The sequence below is a fragment of the Vipera berus genome, assembly GCF_964194415.1.
Source record: "Vipera berus genome assembly, chromosome: 1".
Lineage (NCBI taxonomy): Eukaryota > Metazoa > Chordata > Lepidosauria > Squamata > Viperidae > Vipera > Vipera berus.
The window spans coordinates 299,323,273-299,340,038 of NC_138202.1; the positions used below are offsets into that span (position 1 = coordinate 299,323,273).

The window sequence follows — 16,766 nt, forward strand, 5'->3', positions numbered from 1 at the left end:
CCCTGGATTAGAAGGAAATGCCAATTTACTGACTGAGTTAATATAGCACAGTAAGGTAATAAACTATGGTTTATAAACGATTATATTTGATTTACTACAGCACTATCTCAGGTTGTGTTTATATAACATGCATGCCCAGAATTAAACATGATTTAGCTAAACCAATTTTGAGGTTAGAATGATACACTAACCAACGAACTATTTACTTCAAAGAATTTATTATATTTTATAATTGTATGAATAATTTGTTCTCTTATTGATTTGGTTCCTCACCAGAAAAATATAATCCAGATGATCACTTATTCATGATCAGTCAAGAGGCAGTGATTGCTAATCAGCTCACAATTCTCTCTAATTGGTTAGAATTATTTCTCTGTGAAGCTTTTGAGCAAAAATGAAATTTAAAAAGTGACTGGCAGGTACCTTTTAGAATCAAACACTGTAGCTTCAAATTGTGCAAAGGTCAAGATGGGTATTGCATTCACTAAGTTTTAAATAAGAAAAATGAGTTTATAGTTCTTCCAGTACCAAAGAAATTCAACATAATGATAGCAGTGTTAAAATGTGGGATTTACTATTCTATATAAAATTAATATTTCTGAGAACAGGAATTAAATCAAATGCTCAAGATTCTGTAATATTTTTAAAATAAGTTAGAAGCAAAACTGAAATAAAGTCTCCATACATAGCAATAGTTCCCCAAGAGTGAGATACAATAAATAGCAGGAAAGATATGCTTATTCCAAGCGTTCTTTTTCCTTTGGTAATATTATGAATATTTGCAAGTTGGAAAAGACCACACTCCAGGAACCCATCTGCTGCGGCAACAGCACAATACCTATGAGATATTCCTACTACTGGGCAGTAATGCTGCATTTTGATTCCATTCCATTAATTAGACTGATAGATGCTGTGCTCAACTGCCAATGAGGCCATTGCACAGCTTAAAGGTTCTATGTCCTTCCACTTATAGTCCCTGCTAAGTGCTTGAAGCCTTTTGAAGCTTTACTGCAAATGTGCTCTCTCTGAATTCTTCCGCCCACCTTTATTAGACTTTTTTTTTTGAGCTCAAGAGGGAAACTGCTTAACACTCAGTGGATGAAGTGAACTTCCTAGCTATCTGTCCATTTCCTTGCATCTTTTCAACAAGGTCAGTGAAGAAACAATTTTGGTCTGAGTTTGGTTTGAGAAAGAGATTGATTCACTTAGACACAAACTCATTGCCCTCTTATTCTACCAAAAGCCTGTTGTGCTGCTCTTTAAAGATAGTAAGTAATAACTATATCAATTAATGTTTATATGTGACTCTAAAGATTCCAGTGATTAATTTCCTATCTTCCAGTATATGAAGCAACATCGCATCTTAAACATTAAAAGAGGAAAAGAACTATTTTAAATAGATTTTAAATAGATTTTATTTCAAATAATTGTTTATTTCTTTTCAGTATTCTAATTTTGAAATAACTCAGATGGTCAGATATGTTGTTACCTTCTGGGAGGAGGCTTCGTGGTATCTGAAACAGAACAACCAGATTCAGTCACAGTTTTGTTCCATACAGTATCAACCTTGTGAACTCTCAAGCTTCCTTGGACAGTGATTAATATTTATATATATTTATATGTAAGGGTGTAGGTATATACATATGTATGTATATAGCATGTCTATATGTGTGTTATGTATGTGTACACTTTTGAGAACAGGCAACAGAATTTCAATTTTAATGTGTGCCCACAGGAAAAAATAAAGGTATCTCATATTTAGAATAAATCATTAAATAAAAATTATTTACTATTCTTTGCAGAATAATACCCATTATTCTGATCCATATTGGGATAAGCCACATTTTGCCAAGAGAAAAAAACAAGTAATAGTAAATCAAAATCAATAGTAAATCAAAAAATTAAAGGCATGAGATCAGAGACAGAAAAGGGAATATAGCTAAAACTAATTTACATCATCATTCACTGCAAGTCTCCCTGTCCTTGCTAACAAGCTTCCAGAGCATACATACGGTATATTGTTTCATACATTGCCTTTTATTCTTTATAAAAGTACACACAAGTAGCCTTTGATATATGACTGGTCACAAAATGCAGTGTTTCTCATGTTGAACAGAAGGAGCAAGTTTAGCAGAAAAACACCAGCTTTATAGTAGCTGTACTGATTGCTAGTAGGCTTTCAGATCCAATTGATCTGATTTTTACCTATAAAGGGATGGCTTATTTTCTAAAGAAAAAGAAAAAAGAAAAACCACATATCTAAAAAGACAGGTGTTCAATAGAATACCTTAGATATTAAGGCATACTTGGTACTGTAATAGAAAAGAGTATTTGTAGTTCATGATTGAACTATGGAATTGGTACTCTGCTAAACCAGAATCTACTGAAATCAATCATTCCAGACACTGTTATTTTATTTCATCTTTTGGTTGCATTACCCTTATGGCCTAAGCTTCCAAGAAATATTTTTGGAAGCAATAGGTGCTGTTCTGCAGAAAATGTAATGTGAACCATTTTTCCCTAGCTATGTGGTGGAAGATCTGAAAAGTAGTTAATTCTCAAGAGTGCTTAAAAGTTCATTTTTATGAGCCTTTTTGCAAAATGGCACCACTACATTGCCAAGAAAGGTGCCAAGAAAGTGGATTCTGTCGGATGACGGGGAATATTTTCCTGATGTGAGAGACCTTAGTATTGCCTTCTCACCCAACATCAACACAACAGAGTAAAACCATCCTTGCAATTTTGTATGCCATCCTATCAGAAATAATTCTGTAGAGAAGGTAATTTTTTGAGGGCTGCATAAGAGCAATAGCACTTAGACCAGGGGTGTTAAGCTGCCGGCCTGCGGGCCGGATGCATCGTGACAAAACCACACCCATCCCATTGCCGGCAATGGAAAATGTCATGATATGTCACGACATGTCACGTGACATTGCAAGTTTGACACCCCTGACTTAGACTTATATACTGTTTCATAATGCTTTATAGCCATTTACGCAGTCATTTTACCAACCTCAGAAGGGTGGGAGGCTGAGCCAACCTTGAGCTGATCAGGATCGAACTCTTGGTTGTGGGCAGAGTTAGCTTACAGTACTGCATTCTAACCACTGTGCCACTCTGGCTCTTACGTTCAGGGCCTGATACAAATGAAGAGGGGTCAAAGTGTTCCTTTCTTTCTCTATCAATCCTTCATTTCTCTCCCTCAGCCACTTTCCCCAATGGGCTACTGAGGAAAGGAAAAGATGGTCAAGCAGTAGGTCTGAACTGTTCATTTGAGGGCATTATGTTAGATGCCTAGAGGTGGAATTGGAGAAATTAAATTTAGATATAAGATATATTTTTTTGGAAGAGATACACACTTTAAGACGTTTGGTAACTTCTATTCTAAACTATCACTTTGCAAGAGTTACAAAAGTCTTTTTTATAAACCACAGGAATAAAAATGGAGAACGCAGCAGATACTAATCCAGACCCTGCTCAGGATGAGCCTGCTGCTCGAGCGGAGAACCAGCCTCCTCCAGATATCCTTGTTTCACCAGAGATTATAGAGCCTGGTCCTGGACCACCTGAGGATGAGCCTCTCTCCAAAATGAAAGATGCGGATTCATCAGACCGTTCTCGTTTGAAACCCCCTGTTCGTGCAGGTGGAGAAACTGCAACCCGTAGAATGTCTAAATTCCGCCGAAGTAACAGTGGAGTTCAGTCACTGCAGGAAACTCTGAAGGAAAAACAGGTTGGTAATCATGCTGCACACAGTAATAAACATTTGAATTTTCCAAAATTAGGCTCAATTCCTGTCTCTTGATCCAACTATTTAAAGCTCTTTGTACTCAGTTAATATTTTTTCTGCATTACATATTTGGGGCAGTCATGTGGGTAGAAGTACATATTGCCATGACAATAACCCTAATCCTTAGGAGTACAGTTAGGATAATATGTTGTTCAGATACTTCGATTTGATTAACATCCAGCTTGGAACGGGCCAAAATATTTGGAATATAATTAAGAAGGACAAATCATATATTTCTGAGTCCACAAGGATTATTATATAGTGGTCCATTAGATATTTGCAAAAAGAACAGAATAGAGAGTTGCAATTCATGAATGAGTTTGGAAGGGGATTGTATTTTCTCAAATCAATAATTCCTGGCACTCATATTTCCAAGGACTGAGCAAGGAAGATGTTGCAATGTAATGGCACATAATGCATCACATTTCTATTTACATTTTCCAAAGTAAATTGGAAAACAAATATCAGTTAAAAAATAACTGGGGATTTCATTCCAGGATTCTTGACTGAAACCTTTACTAGCTGGGATAATTGTCACAACTGATTCTGATAGAAACTGCACAACAGCATCCATGGAGGGGGTGCATTGTGGAATAACAGAATGAGGAAGCATGTTCTGCCATTGCAATGGAAACTCCACCCCTTTTCTATATGTCATGACATCACACACACTTCCAGAAGGGTCAGGGCCTACAACACAACAATGCTTTTGTTATTTTAATGAAAGAATCATGTTCTGGGGCACCAATGTCTCTGCGCCACTTCTTGGAACCAAGCCATTTATTTATTTATTTTTTAAAGAAAAGGCCAGGAATTATTTTTTTCAGAAGAACTGATGGAATATTTTTGTTGTTCATAAGCTAAAATATCACATTATGATTTACAGTGTTGTACCTTTGAAAATAAGTAACCTTTTATTGTAATTCATTTTTGCATTCTTTTTTCCTCACTTTTTAAAATTTTGTTCACCACTGATTTGTTGTTATTTTTAGGGCAAACGTGTTCATTTGGGATTTAGTCTTTAAAAGTATTTTTTTTGAAGTCACTGTTTGAAGTATGCAAAATATTTTGACTGACTAAATGCATAAATAAATAGGGGGCTTCCTGCCTCATCATTTTTCATTAATCCCATTATGAACTAAGTATATTTCCTTCTTTTTTTCCTCCCTCTCTGTCTTCCTTTCTGTAATTTATTTTCTTTCTTTCTTTTAAAACTGGTGTATTAGCTGAATAAATTCAGAAACATATTAGAATCAGTTGCAACCACAACAATATAGAGCAGAATCATAAACTCCAATGTATATTATGTAGAATTGATTTTTTTTGTTTCAGATCAGCATTTTGCATATATACATTTGCATTTCTAAGAGCTTGAAGTAATATGCATGCACTTCTATCTTTATGTTATTGTGTAAGCATTTAAAGAATCCCTACCTCAAGAAACAATTTAGAAAATAACAGGAGGGAAATAATAAAGGCAAGAGAAACTGAAATAGGGATAAATTGGTTGAACATTGCTCATTATTTAATTTCATACCATTTAATATATTTGAAATAAAATATGACTACCACATAAACAATAAACAGTAAACATGCAACTGTTGCATATTTTTTCCTCATTTTTTCCAACTAGGCACGGTACAAAGAAGCAAGAGAAGGCAGAAAAATGAAGGTTAATTCTGCATATAAATATATCTTTGAAATTCTTTCTGACAAACTTGGATTAGACATTGGAACAGTAGAAGAATTAATCCTGGATGGCCCAACAGTGAGTTTACTTTACATTCAGTTTGCAATGAACATTTTAAAAACTCCGTTCATTCTGTTTTTTACCCTCTAATACAGGGGTCCCCAATCCCCAGTCCATGGCCCACTACCGGGCTGCGGCATGCCAACAACTGGTCTGCACAAGCAAGGAAAGTCCCATCCACAGGATACAGGCAATACACAAAACCACACACCCTCCAGTCCATGGAAAAACCTTTCTCCACGTAACCAGTCCCTGGTACCCAAAAGATTGGGGACCTCTGCTATAATACTAATACAACATATGCCGAGATTTTCAGCATCAGAGTCACCAAAATATAAAGTATTATGATTAAATGCAATGTGTAAATCCAGATAAACATCAGAATAACTTACCTATGAACAACTTATATATTGGTTTTTGTTCTAATCAAATGTTCATGCTATTATGACCAGAATGTACTGCATTTGTACTCTATATTGTGACTTTTTGGTCTGATTATATGAATCCCCCCATATACATATAAGTTATGCGTACCTAGTCACATGGTATGGAATGAAGGAAAGGGAGATTCAGATAATCAAACCAAAAAGAGTACACATACTTTCTGAAATGCCTTCTACATAAAAATAAATAAATTCAGAAATTCAACTTTATTTTGATTGTGGCCAGCCTATTATAGGCATATAAATCTAATAAATTAATTAAATTACATTAAATAAATTATATAATCTTCTTTGACCATCATATGTAATTTTATAATATCCATCACAGGTCTTTTTTAAAGCCAGTGTTCCAAGATCTTAAGTTCTAGGTTTTTCCTGTCCAAATTTTTAATTTAAAATATTAAAATCATACCTGGAATACTGCATCCAGTTTTGATCACCATATTACAAAAAAGTTGTTGAGACTTCGTGAAAAAGTGCAAAGAGGAGCAACTAAGACGATTAAGGGTCTGGAGACAAAAACATATGAAGAATGGTTGCAAGAATTGGGTATGGCCAATCTAAAGAAAAGAAGGACTAGGGGTGACATGATAGCAGTATTCCAATATTTGAGGGGTGGCCACAAAGAAGAGGGGGGTCAACTTATTTCCCAAAGCACAAGAAGACAAAATAAGAAACAATGGATGGAAACTAATCAAGGAGAGAAGCAACCTGGAATTAAGGAGAAACTTTCTAACAGTGAGGACAGTTAACCAGTGGAACAGCTTGCCTTCAAAAGTTGTAGAATGCTTCATCACTGGAGGTTTTTAAGAAAAGACTGGACATCCACCTATATGAATTGGTATAGAGTCTCCTGCTTGATTGGATTATAAGACCTCCAAGGTCCCTTCCGGCTCTATTCTGATTGATTGATTTTTCTGTTTGAGGAAATAAAAGGCAGATAGGATTTATTAATATAACTATTCTCAAGAGTTTAGGAATAGCTGATCTTTACCAGGTCCCTCTCTATGTTTTGTTCCTAATCAAGCTAGAAGGGAATTTTACATATAACAACATAATGACATCTGAAAACATCTTAAAGGCATTGTTTCCTTTAATATTTGACAACTAGTACTCCTTTAGGGAATTTTTAAAGAAATAAATGTGATTTGGCAAAATGTTGAATTTATATCATATCTTTCCTTTTTAACAGTTGAAAGCATTTGATAGCTTTTTTGCCAAAGGAGGTAACAGAACACTGAAGTTTATCTATCAAGAGGGTGAAGCCCCTGGCATAGGTAAATGTTAAAAATGATTTTATCTACAATTTCGGAGAAAAGTAAATTGTTTGGTTTTGAATACGCATATAAAGAGAACCAATCATGCAGAATAATACAGAATTTATACAAATAGGATTTTATTACTATGTTATATTTTCAAAATGCAAGTATAATAAAGAATTGTAAGCCACTTCTGAGAAAGAAAGGTCAGTCCATTTTGTTTGCTGATAATCCACATAGCATCTGAGATACTGCTCTACCATGGAGTTCACTTTTTCAGCCACCCCATTTGTAGACGGGGTGAAAAGCTGATGATAGTCCCTGTGACAAGCCAATTAACTTGAGGAAACCCCTCCAGAACTTGGCTGTAAACTGCACCCCTTGGTCTGAGATTATGTGCTTTGGCGTGCCGTACAGCCTGCAAATATGCTTCAGAAACATCTTGGTTAGTCTTTGGGCAGACGAGAGTCCTTTGCAGGTGATGAAATGAGTCTGCTTTGAAAATAGATCTATCACAGTCCAAATCACTGTATTCCCCTTACTTTCAAGTAACTCCACTATAAAATCCATAGCAATTTTTTTCCATGGCTGGGAAGGGTCTGCAACCGGTTTTTAATAGTCCAGGGGTTTTTCCTGGAATTCTTTTCATGGTGGCACATACAGCACAGCTCTTAGCGTAGTTCTCTATGTCTCGTTTCAAACCCGGCCACCAAAATTGTCAGTGAACCAGATACAGTGTTTTTAAATATCCAAAGTGTCCAGCTTGTTTCACATCATGACCGTGCTGGAGAGCATTAAGGCAGAGGGTTTCAGGCAAATACAACTTCCCCCCTTTGTAAGCCAAACCATCCCTGTACATCAAGGAGGCTTGATTTTCTTTGAACCATTGATCATTGAGGAGTTCCTGTTTTAATTTCCTCACCTCAGGGTCATTGGGGTTTGGGACTTTCAAAGAGGAGGCTCTTTGTGGCATTAGTTGAGAAGCAGCTTGTGGTGTAGATATAATTGCTTCATTAACCTCTTCATGCTGGCTGTTGTATTGAGGTAATCTGGACAAAGCGTCAACTAAAAAGTCCCCCCCCCCAGGTATGTACTTCAGGGTGAAGTTAAATTGGTTAAAATATTGTGCCCACCGTACTTGCTTCGGGGACAGCTTGCGTGGAGTTTTCAGGGCCTCTCGGTTTTTGTGATCAGTCCATACCTCAAAAGGCACCTTGCTCCCTTCTAGGTAGTATTGCCAGTTTAATAGAGCCCAATGAATTAAGTTTTGGGGATAATGTTATGGTTCCGATAGATGAAACCCATCTAAAGAACTTCCAGGCAAAATTCTTCCTTAAAGAACATTTTATTTGGGAAACAAATTATCAGCACTACATAGTTGAACCCCAAAACTAAATTCCCTTCCCGCAGATACAAAGTAACAAAGTAAAATTCCCATCCCAAATAAATTGTCATAAATCACATTCCCCAATTAGTTAAAAGCACGGGCTTTCTCCCCAGCTCCTCAGCCCACCAAAACATTATCAGCTTGTCCTTGGATTCCCACAGCAGTATTACGGTATTGTTATGGCTAGCTATGCTTTCATTCCAACCGCCCCCCCACATGCACCTGATTTCCAAAAGCAAGAAAAAGCATGGTAAAGGAGAAGAGAAAATGGCTGCATTTTCATCAGTTGTCAAAGTGGGAACATCCAATGTTAGCAGCATTGACAATTTATACAAACAGGATTTTATCAATGTGTTGTATTTTTTGTTGCTTGATATGGTACATAGCATGGGAGGGTCTAAAGCTAATACCTAATAATGTTATATTTTTAAATGATGGCTTGGAAACTAATGTTTAATATTAATTTTAGAGGTGCCATGGAAGAATTTAAATATAACCTGAATTACATGAGGACTAACCATTAGTATACTGTATGTGTTTTCCATGAATAATTTTTTCAAAGTTTTATATTCTATATGTTAGAAAATAAATTTGTTGTTGGTGCTCAATAATATCAAGTAGGAACAGTCAATTGTTTTGTAGTATATCAGAGGTCAGCATAGGACTGATTTAAATTATAGATTTAGGGTAAATATAAGTTAATATGGACTATTTAAGAACATGTACATTTTTAAATATATTTTATTGAATTTTTGCAATAACAATCTTTAGTGCTTAGTAAACAGCATGTTGTCTGTGTTCATATATATGAAAAAACAATAATAATTATTTTCTATAATTCCATGATCAACATATTAATTAATAGTATGTTTCCTTGATCTTCCCTTCTTCCAATGTTATTCTCTTTTGTCAACCTTAGATAAATATAATAATATTTTCAATACATACAAAGTTGGATATAAACATTTTTTGTATTTGTACAGATAACAATAACATCCATATATATAATATCTTTTCTAATTAACTTATGTTTCAATTGTATTTGTAAAAGTCATCTTGTTAGATCACTGTGTCCTATTTTCAAAATTCTTATTTAAACTTAATTTCCCCTCAGTATTCAAACCATTCTTATCAGTCATAGTTTTCTCAAAATTAATTAAATATCCAAACTTTTCATTTACATACCCCACCCCAATATTTTCATATTTCATATATTTTAAAAATACCATACTACTTATATATCCTATAACATCAACATGTAAAATCTTTTCTGAGAGGTTTATATTTTAACTATATTTATAAAAGTCATCTTATTGAGTCACTATGTGTCCAGTTTTCAAAATTTTATTTAGGCTTACTTTCCCCTCAATATTTATGTTTCTGCTGAATCCCCAATGCTGCTGCACAGAATACCCCTCACTATTCAAATCATTCTTCTCAGTCATAATTCTCTCAAATTTAATTTCCTTTAAATGTCTAAACTTTCCATTCACATAATCATCCCAGTGTTTTTAATGTTTTATATATTATAAAAATACTATATCACTTCTATCTCTTAACCCTCTTACTATAGGGCCCCTTTATATCCAAAATTATTTATTCTTTTAACCATATTCAAACAAATGTTAAATCATGTAGTACTCCATCTGGTAAGTCGAATCAGATCTCTTAAGTCTAACTCTAGCTTTCTTTGTTTGCCAAATAGCTTTACAAGTTAGTATGTTCCGCTTGCCAGGAAGTTCCTGTATTTTTATAGGTGGTGTTGGGAGTGTGAAGGACAGGTTAAGTAGGATACACTTTTTGTCTCCCAGACTCTGATGATTTTCCTGGCAGCTCTATAATCCATTTTGTTAAATCTTCTTTCTTATCCTCAAATTTGTTTTGACATCCTGTCAGATAAAATATCTTTTCCATTTTCATTGTTGTAATAAAATCTTGTAGATTTTTTTTCTGGTTGTGTTAAGTTATAGTTCTCTTCATTTGTATCTTCCCTGTTTAAGTTACTTTCTTCTAGTTTTCTGTTATCTGATTTGTTTGTTCATTCTTTATCATTGTTTTTTTAGTTTTTTAATTGTACGTTTAGATTGAAGATGTGCTCATTTATATCATCAAAGTTGCTTTTGATCTCGTAGTGGGTTGAAACTATTGTCATTTGAATCCGTTGTAGTATTGCGTACATTTACTTCTGAAAAGTACTTGTCTTATCTTGGAGTATTACTCCTGCAGAACTTTGATATTCCAGGCTAGATCTTTCAGAAGGGAATATTTGGTGTGGTTTCCTGTCCCTTTTAGATAAATATGCAATATCCATTTCGTCTTCCCCATCCAAACAATCTTTCATAGTCTGTGTAATTAGCCTTATCAAGCCAGCCAATCTCAAAATCCAAACCAAGTCTTATATAGTTCTTATCTTTATATATGGTTTTTGTAATCCAATGTGTTTCTAGTTATCAAGGTATCAGTGAAAGCAGTATTTTATAACAACTCTTCTATTCAGAGGTCAGTTATCAACATCAGATTTGCACTCCAGAATATTTAGCTCCCTTGAAACCTTCTAGTAATCTTTCCCCCTAGAAGATTAGCCAAGAGTCAAAATCTTTCTTTTTCTGCAAACAATTCTTGAGCTTAGACAACATTTGAAATTTTCTTTTTCTGCAGACACTTTTTTAGCTTATAAATTGCTCAGTATATTTTCTTTCTTCTCAGCTTTTTTCTATTTGGCTGAAGGTTATTAAAGTTCAAGGGAACAGATTAATCTTTGTTTCTGGGCGTTTTGCCAATTTCTGAGTCAGAGTTGCTGGTGTTCTATGCTCTGATTCTCCACTAGATGTGAGTAGTTATTTTCCAACTTTTTCAAACAATAAAATTGCTGTTGTTTTATTTTTTATAAATTCATTGAAACTCTTTAGGATGTAAAATCTTAACGGTTTTGTTAATTTTCAGATTTATGCAGACTATAGTGCTATTAGTTTCATTTCAGTATATTTCTTTCCCCCTTAGAAGTTAATTCACCAGTTGTCTCTGTGGAGGGGTGGAGATTTAGTCCCCTCCCTCACTTTCGGAGGGTTTCTTGCTTAAGGGAATTTTTTTCCAGGGATTCAGTTAAAAAATAGAAGAGAGAAGATCAATATTGTCACCCAGTTTCAAGCACGCTGTTCACCATTGTTCTGGTTCGTGCTTTTGGACTTCGGCTGCTTGTAGCTTGGGCTAGACACTGATGTGCAGCTAGCCTTTCTCCTGTCAGGTTGGAGGGCTTCCCCTGGATCGAGGAGATCAACTGCCATTGTTCTGCAATCATTGGAGCACCCCTCCTTCTTTGTCGCCTCTTTTAGGGTCCTCTGGCAGGGCGAAATCAGCTGTGGGATGCAGAGCCCTGTGACCTCTTAGCTGTATTGCTATAGGGAGGAACCAGAAGTGAGAACATGTACATTTTGATTGATTGACAAGTTGGTGTCAGCTTGTAGCTGAGATTTTGTCCAAGAGAAGCTGTCCCCAATCTGGTCCTTCAGTTCTTCCAAGGGTGCACGCATTGCTGCTGTACCTCTCTATTTGTTTTGCACAAACCAGTGTATTTATTACATAGCAATGACTAGCTAAGAGAGGTTTGATGCCCTAATCAAAATAAATGCCAAAGTAATTCCACAAGAGCTAAACGTAGCTTAACAACAACAGCAATAACAGCAACAATTTATTCAACTGCCTGACTCTCAACAACTCTGGGCAGCTCACAATGATTGAGGAAATTAAAATGAAATCAATTTTAAAAAAGATAAAATGATTTTCATCTTTTTTTTTAATTTTCAGAGTGTGGGAGAGCAATCCCAGGTATTCTGAAAGGAACTAAAATGATGAAATTGTACGTAGATGAATCTCAAGACAAATTCAAAGGAAAGTGCTTATTTTTTGTACGTGCTAGAAATGATGTGGCTGTGAACATTAAGTCAATGCATGAGGTATTTTTATCTTATTTCTCATTATTACCTCTCTTCAAAAAAGCAAGATCATTAAATTTGTAAGCACAGTAATAGAAATAAGCCCCATAAATTGTAAAGAATCTTAATTCTTGGTAAGTGCATAGATATTTGGTCTGAACCATGTAAGCACCACTTTTTTGTACTTGGGCCCTATCCCCACATGGATTGCATTATGACATTGCAATACACACTTCCGCATTTGAACCCCAACCCATCCTGTAGATGCAGTGGGTGGGTGTAAGTTTACAAAGTACAAAAAGCCATAATGTGATTTGTTTGTTTTATTGTTAGTAGAGTATGTGAACAGAGCAACTGTAAGATTCTTCATAACTCAGGCAGTATGAAATACAAGGAGAAAAAATTCTTCTCATTGCAACATAAAGCTTTCTTTAATGAGAGAGTTATTATATGTATTGTAAAATGCCAAATATTGTTCCATAATAGCTTTTTGATTCTTTTCGCATCTAATAACCATAGTATTTCAATCTTCCCTGTTTAGGACATTTACTATTCATCATTGGATGGAAATGAAGGTCTTTTGCTTGGCATCAAGAATATCTTGGCAACAGTTTTTCTGCCTGCTGTTCTTGCCACAAGCAGTTGGGGTGCTTTAAATCAGACCAAGCAGGGAGAACTTGAAAAACAAAGTTTCATCGAAACATTGAACAGATATTTGGCATTTTTGGATGGTAAGATCAAATAGATCAGACAAATGGGCAAATAAGCTGAGCCTTCCATTTTACTTTTTAAAATAATTGATAACTTGATGTATTGTCTAATATCTGGTTGGGACATACTATATTCTGATTCTTATTCCTAGCCTTGCTAGCCAAAAGAACTGCTGATGTGGATAGAAAAGAAGAATTTGAAGACTTGATTGGCTAATCAATAGCATATTTATTTCTGTCCCTCTTAAAATACAGGCATCTTTCTGGGAATCCATCAAAGATCATTAAAACCTTGTCTGATCATATTAAATGTATTCCCCCAAGTAGGGTTGGGAAGAACATAATACTGTAAAGTTTACATATCATAGCTCTCTAGAGTCAAATATGAAAAGTTGATTGTTTTATACTACATGAAAGGTCATCATAAGACTGACTGAAATAATGAACTGGAGTGAGCCAGTGTCATAATATGACAGAAGGAAAGCAATGAATTGTCAGAGCATTTTAATTCAGAGAAAATTACAAGTGAGGATAACTTCCGCAAATCAAATACTGTACTTGATTTTGTGCCCTTAACCAAGAGATGAGTGTTACTTCAAAGATTGCCATTCCTAAAGATTACAGAGAGATAATCTAAAGCAATTCCCATTTGCACTACATGTACTTTCATTGTCAGTCCTACATAAATCATTTGTTCCTGTATATCACATTCCTATGGCAATCTGCTTAATAAGACAAATGCATTGTTAAAACTTCTCCAGTGAGCTCCTCCTCTGGATTTTATTTATTTATTTATTTATTTATTTATTTATTTATTTATTTATTTATTTATTTATTTATTTATTTATTTATTTAAATTTATATACCGCCCTATTCCCATAGGACTCAGGGTGGTTTACAGGGAGGGTTAAAAACAAACATACAAAAATTAAAATCAGGTTAAAAATTAATTAAATCAAGTCCCCAAAATTTTCCCTGACAACTATATGATTATTCATTTTCTTAGATTTTAGGCAAAGATGTTAAGTAGTTATATAATAATATATTAAGTGCTTAATATGCTAAGTACTTAAATGTGGGGACGTGGTGGCTCAGTAGGTTAGGATGCTAAGCTTGTTGATGAGAAGGTCGGCAGTTTGGCGGGTCGAATCCCGAGTGCCGCGTAGCGGAGTGAGCGTCTGTTACTCGTCCCAGCATCTGCCAACCTAGCAGTTCAAAAGCACGTAAAAAATGCAAGTAGAAAAATAGGGACCATTACGGTGGGAAGGTAACAGCGTTCCGTGCACCTTTGGTGTCTAGTCATGCCGGCCACATGACCATGGAGACGTCCTTGGACAAGCGCTGGCTCTTCGGCTTTGAAACGGAGATGAGCACCGGCCCCTAGAGTCGGAAACGACTAGCACGCATGTGCGGGGGAAACCTTTACCTTTACCTAAATGTGTGTGTTGAACCAGAGCTTTCTCCCTTTTGCTTTTTCAGTCTTTCTCCTGCCTCCCTTTACTTCTTGAGGCTGTCTCTTACTGAACTCACACATTTCCTTTTTCTCTTTTTCCTAGCCATGCATCCAGGTTAAGACCTTTCTCTTTATTTCCTTTCACTCTGAGCATTTTTATACTTTCTTGACACCTGAGCCTCATTTTTGTTTTTGAGACAGCTTCCCCCACTGTCCTGGAGATCTCCAACTCTGGTTTTCTTACTGACTCCACAACAACTCTCAAGAAGTCACTTTATCTCTTCTGTGATCTGTAACACTACCTATCAGGCTACTCTGAGATCCCATTTCTTCTGCTTCTGGCATCTTCCACTTACAACCTTGTGAAACTAGACTCTTAATACCCATATTAGCTTCCTAGATTCTGGCAAGCTATGATCTATATGCTTTTGTATCTTTGAAGTAGGATTCTTTTTTTTATCTTTTCATTGATAATATTGGCCAGGTATAGCACCATTTAAAAATGTGCAAAGACTTGAGAAAGGGACATCTTACATGGTTTTCCCTAGAATGCAAACTATTGTAATGAAACAGCATAGTAAACAAATGGTAGAATCTGAGAAAATGTTCTTTCCCATTATACATAGGTGCTAGAGTGAGCATCCAGGGAACTGTTCAACTGAAAAAAATAGATAACATTGACTTTTCCAAATTCCAGTCTTTTGAGGAAGTGACAGCAGCAGCTGCCAATCCTGATATTATACATCAATTGGAGGATGCACTTATGATATGGTACAAGCAAATTGAGCAAGTAAGCATCTTCTGGTACTTTAGCTAAGCAGAGGGAAGCATAGTTAGAAAAAAGAGCTCTCAGCCCCCGTCTGTCGAATCACAAGAAAGAATGAGTCCGGAACGAGAGCTGGTTCTCCTGAGCCACGTTTATTTGCTTCATAAACAGTCACTCAAAGACGGATGAAGTCAGCGTTGATTTTACAGCACAATCAACGCTGCTAAATAGCCAGCACGGCCGACACCCACCACCACGCCCTTAATTGCCTAATCACCCCTCACCCTACTTAACCACCACCCCCCTTGGCCCCTGCCTTTTGGCACCCGCCCCCCAGGTACGTATCCTCCCCGTCCCCGTCCCACCACCATTGCAGCTGGTAAGCCACCCCCCAGCCCAGACTACCCCCCTTTTCCCCTCGAACCCGCACACCCTCGCCACCCCCCACAGGTCCCCAGACCACCGCGAACTGCGCTGCTTGGGCCATTCGCTGTCGTTGCCTGCCATGCAGTTCCTCGGCAGGCAAAGAGGCCGGCAGGGCTTCGGAGCGAGCTGTCTGCGGGGAAGGGTTTCCAGGGGAACACTGCGCTGGTGCACGTCCCTGGCCCCTCCCTGTCCTGCCGAAAGGCCCTGCTGCCTGCTGGGACGTCCTGGCACTCTTCCCCAGCCCACCGCGTTGGCGCTGGGTCATGTCGGCCGGCTGCACGTTTCCACGGTTGCTCCCCGGCCTGCCGGAAGGCCCCAGTGGCTGCTGGGGCATCGAGGGAGGCGCCGGTGGCTGCTGGGTCGTCCCGGCGGCCGCGCTCTTCCCCGGCTCGCTGGAAGGCCGCAGACGCCGGCAGCTGGTCACGGGGCCCGGTGAGTCCCTCCGCGACCTCACCGAGTGTCGGGCGTGTCGAGCCCGACAAGAGCCATGAAGAGGGCATTTCTGAGGCATCATAGATGGAAACTAATAAAGAAGAGAAGTAACCAGGAATTAAGGAGAAACTTCCTAACCAGTGGAACAGTTTGCCTCCAGAAGTTATGGGTGCTTCATCACTGGAGGTTTTTAAGAAGAGACAGGACAGCCACTTGTCTGAAATGGTATAGGGTCTCCTGCTTGAGCAGGGGGTTGGACTAGAAGACCTCCAAGATCCTTTCCAGCTCTATCCTGATTGATTGATCTTTTTCAGCACAGAACTGTTCCTACTGTGCTGGCCAATCACATTATAAAATACAGGCACGCCTTGACAATTCCAAGTAGGCAAAACTGGTTTATGACAACATTCCAAACATG

General features: G+C 37.1%; 1 protein-coding gene across 1 annotated transcript in view; it reads left to right on the top strand.

Annotated features, from left to right (window-relative positions):
- Nucleotides 1-12,459: 12,459 nt before the first annotated feature.
- Nucleotides 12,460-16,766, top strand: part of DNAH8 (dynein axonemal heavy chain 8) — a 143,423-nt gene continuing 139,116 nt past the window's right edge. The window contains exons 1-3 of the mRNA XM_081315187.1: nucleotides 12,460-12,582; nucleotides 13,103-13,292; nucleotides 15,351-15,514. Coding sequence (XP_081171313.1) covers nucleotides 12,475-12,582; nucleotides 13,103-13,292; nucleotides 15,351-15,514 — 462 coding nt within the window. The 5' untranslated portion in view covers nucleotides 12,460-12,474. The remainder of the gene's footprint in view (nucleotides 12,583-13,102; nucleotides 13,293-15,350; nucleotides 15,515-16,766) is intronic.